Source organism: Agrilus planipennis, unplaced genomic scaffold, assembly GCF_000699045.2.
Source record: "Agrilus planipennis isolate EAB-ADULT unplaced genomic scaffold, Apla_2.0 scaffold189, whole genome shotgun sequence".
Lineage (NCBI taxonomy): Eukaryota > Metazoa > Arthropoda > Insecta > Coleoptera > Buprestidae > Agrilus > Agrilus planipennis.
Genome location: NW_020439010.1, coordinates 475,333 through 479,151, shown reverse-complemented (window position 1 = coordinate 479,151; position 3,819 = coordinate 475,333). Strand labels below are relative to the sequence as shown.

Here is a 3,819-nt window from a genome sequence, read left to right as displayed (position 1 = left end):
CAAAGTAAATTGTAAAGATGGAGTTCAATGAAATTAACCTGAAATCTGAAATTATTTGCATTTGCTCTACATTTTTGCGTTGTACAAGAGTTCCGATTTACTAACAAGGAAAATGCACTTTAATATTTAAAGCCCTGTTTAAAAAGAAAAATTAATAATACTTTATGTAGTATAAATTATTAAAATATAAATCACGTGGTCACTGATTGCTTAAAGCATCTTTAGTTACAACTATCCTAAACTCATAGTAAATTTTTATACTTATAGTTGCACGAATTTTCAGATTATAAAATTAAAATCTTTAAAATCCAACAATGTAAAAATAACCATAATAATCCCCTAATCATTCAAGAAAATAAACAGCTTAGGTACTACTAATAAAAAAGGTAAAATTACAAGATTTATCAATCACCATCTGCAGAAGTATAAAGCAAAAAGTAGTGACACTATTACTATCTATCTTTTATTTTAAAATATACTCAATATTAAAAAAATACAAAATTTATAACAAAAATTGTAATTGCTGAGATAAAAAATATCTCAAGACAATTTCATACTTGCCTAATAAAAAGTTGCAGTCTTCAATGAACTAATATAGCAAATTTTAATCACTTTAAATTACTGACATTTTAACCTTTTAATTTTTCTATACATTTAATGTTATTTCATATCTAATGAGCATTACACAAAAAAGTAATATTATATGATGATATATAACATTGTAATTATTAAAATACTAATTTTATATAAGATCGTTGAAACGAAATGATCCTGAAATCAAACCGGCAAGTTGATTTCTAGCAGTTCAACAAGACGAACATTACCTATCTAACTGATGCGTGCGCAATGCAAAATGGAGATTATATGTAAAAATTCCTAATCATTTTACAAATTTCCGTTTATTGAATAAAGTACCAATTGCGTTATACGGCAAAGTGGTATTTTAATAACAATAACCTTCAGTGATTAATAAGAAAGACTACTTACATTTTTATGTCTGACAACCACAAAAAAGCATTTAAATGCAACTCCCATGTACACATGAATGTTTACGTAGAGAGGTACTGTTGGAATAAGAAATATTCTTCCGCACTATGTTATGTTGCAAAAAAATATTCAATGTCTTCAAATAAACCATTAAAATTTATAAACACGCACCAGTCCCTTCATATTATCAAAATAAGTACACTCATATTAATTCTTTAAATAATTTCTAGACACTGGCTTTTGAACGGTTTCACGTTGTATCGCCATCTTGAATTCAATTTTGATTTGTAAATGGCGACGAATTCCAAAACTGCAACCATTTTGTTCTGTAATTTTTAAATGAATATAAATTGTCAATATTTTTTTGATATTCACAATTTGAACCTTATTTTTTTAATATCGTAAAGCTCAGTTTTACTGTTTTGTCGATAATGTGTAAGATTACTAATGGCAAAATCCAAGATGGCTTCAAAAATCAAACTATGATTGGATGCATAAACGAAAGTTAAACTGTGCGATTATTCGAAAGTAATTATTTGAAAGTTTTGATTGTATATTATCGATTTATATAAATAAAGTAATAAATAGATACAATTATTTCTTTTCGAGAGAATTACAGTTATGGAATCAGAGCCACAATAAGGATTGTATACTTTTATTAATCACAAAAACCGACGTTTCGCCTCCTGTTATTGTTCTTCCTCAGGATAGGTTTTTGTAGTTATTAATTAGTTGAGATTAATTACTAATAAATAATTAGAAAAATCTATCCTGACGGAGTCCTGAAATTGAAGGTGAAACGTCGGTTTCGTAATTAATACACGTGTACAACCCTTAATCTAGCTTTGATTCCATAACTGAAAGTACTAAATATTTTATATAATAAACATTTATATACACAGGAATAGGTAGGCACATGAGACATTAATTTCAACGCAATTTCGTTTTAGAATTTAAGTACCTAAACATAATTAATTTTTTTAATTAGTAAATATTAAATCATTTAAGAAGTATACTCTCCAATAACAATATTGGTATACATTTTAATAATTTTGATTATTTTTAAAATCATTTCATTAGTATAAAAGAAACATTAATGAGTCAGTAGCTATTTCCTTTGAGTATGAAATGTTTTGGTTTTAAGCAATTAAAAAAATCAATTTCCAAATAGGCATACAGTGATAAACGAATAAGTAAATATTAATTTATTAATTAGGTAAGAACTTTATCAAACGATAATAATTAAATAGGTGATATAAATTAGACGTGCATTCAAGCATACATAAATCACTTTTACTTGAAATTTAAATAAAAATGTTTTGTTATTCCTGAGATTATTATTATTGAAAGTATTTCTACTATTGATATATTTATGGTATAAAAACAACTGCTAGTGACCATTCATATCGCGTGGAAGAAATATTTCTATTTATTTATGTGAATTTTAAAAGCTAATCTGCATATTACCCTATCGCATATTAAAAAAAACAAAATATTAGTGTAAAATGTATACATATAGGTATATATACTTATAGCATTATTAATGACTATTAATAACATGTGATAACCGGATAACTATAAAACGTAATGAACATATTATGAATGTAGATCAGTGGAAATCTAAACGTATTCACTTATATTAATCAAACCTACACATTTTTATGTTTACCTTGTTTATAAATTAATAAAAAGAAACTGGGGTTGTCGCCAATTTATATTTTATGTACATCTAAAAAGTGTATGTACATATAACAATGTAACCTAGGTATGCTACGTATAACAATCAAACATATAATGATTTTTTGAGGTTTTTAATTTATTTGGGTTAGAAAAATTTTAGACTGAAAAGGGTATTTAAAAATGATAAAGTGTTCTTATAATTTAAACAACTTATCCTATTATTAGATTTTTTAAAGTGCTCAAGTATTTTGGATTTTAGAATGTATATGTGTAGGAAATTAGAGTAGGTGATAAGTGATAACCATTAATGTAAATAATTTCTGAACCATTTCAACAAATGATGTCGTTTAGTGGTAAATTTCAATCATTTACTGTTTGCCGTTTTTTATTTGATGTTTTACAGATTTGTCATGTTCAGAATGTGGAGAATCATTCTCATCAGCATCTCAACTATTAAAACATTTTGCCTTACACGTTAAAGAGCCTTTAGACTATGGTAACCATGAGGGTAGTCAGCAACGCCAAACAAGAAAAAGTAATGTAACAAAGATACCAGATTTGTATCCTATTCAAAAAATAAGGAAATCGGAATTACCACTGAGTGCCAATGTTAAGCAAATGCTACAAAATATTGCCAAAGAAGAAGACACTGTGGATTCTGGTATAGAGGATTTTGTTAATCCGTTGAATTATTGTGAGGTAACTATTTCAGAAGCAGAGGATAGTAAACCAAAAAGCTCATCAAAGACAGAAAACTGTTCGAACGTCAATTCAAAAAGTTCAGCAAAGAACAATAGTTCTCATTGTTCCAAAGTAATTAAAAAACGAAAAAAATATATATGCTCTTACTGTGAGAGGACTTTTGGGTGGTCAACTGATTTAAAACGACATATTCTTGTACATACTGGTGATCGACCATTTAAATGTAATGCATGCCCATTAGCATTTACTAGAAAGTTTTTACTACAAAAACATCAGCACAGGATACACCCAAATGACAAAATTAACGAATTAAATACAAATAAGAGAACTTTACCAATATTATCACCCCTTAAATTATTAATAAAAAAATGACTATAGTTTTGGATTGCAATATACCTAGGTACATCGTTTTGCAACTAGAGGGGTTATAAGAAATAACAAAATTTAAGG

At 27.0% G+C, this 3,819-nt stretch overlaps 1 protein-coding gene across 2 annotated transcripts in view; it reads right to left on the bottom strand.

The window, feature by feature from the left end:
* Nucleotides 1-1,316, bottom strand: part of LOC108738048 — a 10,913-nt gene extending 9,597 nt beyond the window's left edge. The window contains exon 1 of one of the 2 annotated variants that reach the window (XM_025976150.1): nt 988-1,316. Coding sequence is in view for 1 of the 2 variants with exons in the window: in XM_025976149.1 (XP_025831934.1) it covers nt 397-415 (19 nt within the window). In the remaining variant the exon portion in view is untranslated. Of the gene's footprint in view, nt 1-396; nt 493-987 lie in introns of those variants that run through there. The other variant, XM_025976149.1, reaches the window with a different exon arrangement.
* Between the last annotated feature and the right edge of the window lie 2,503 nt (nt 1,317-3,819).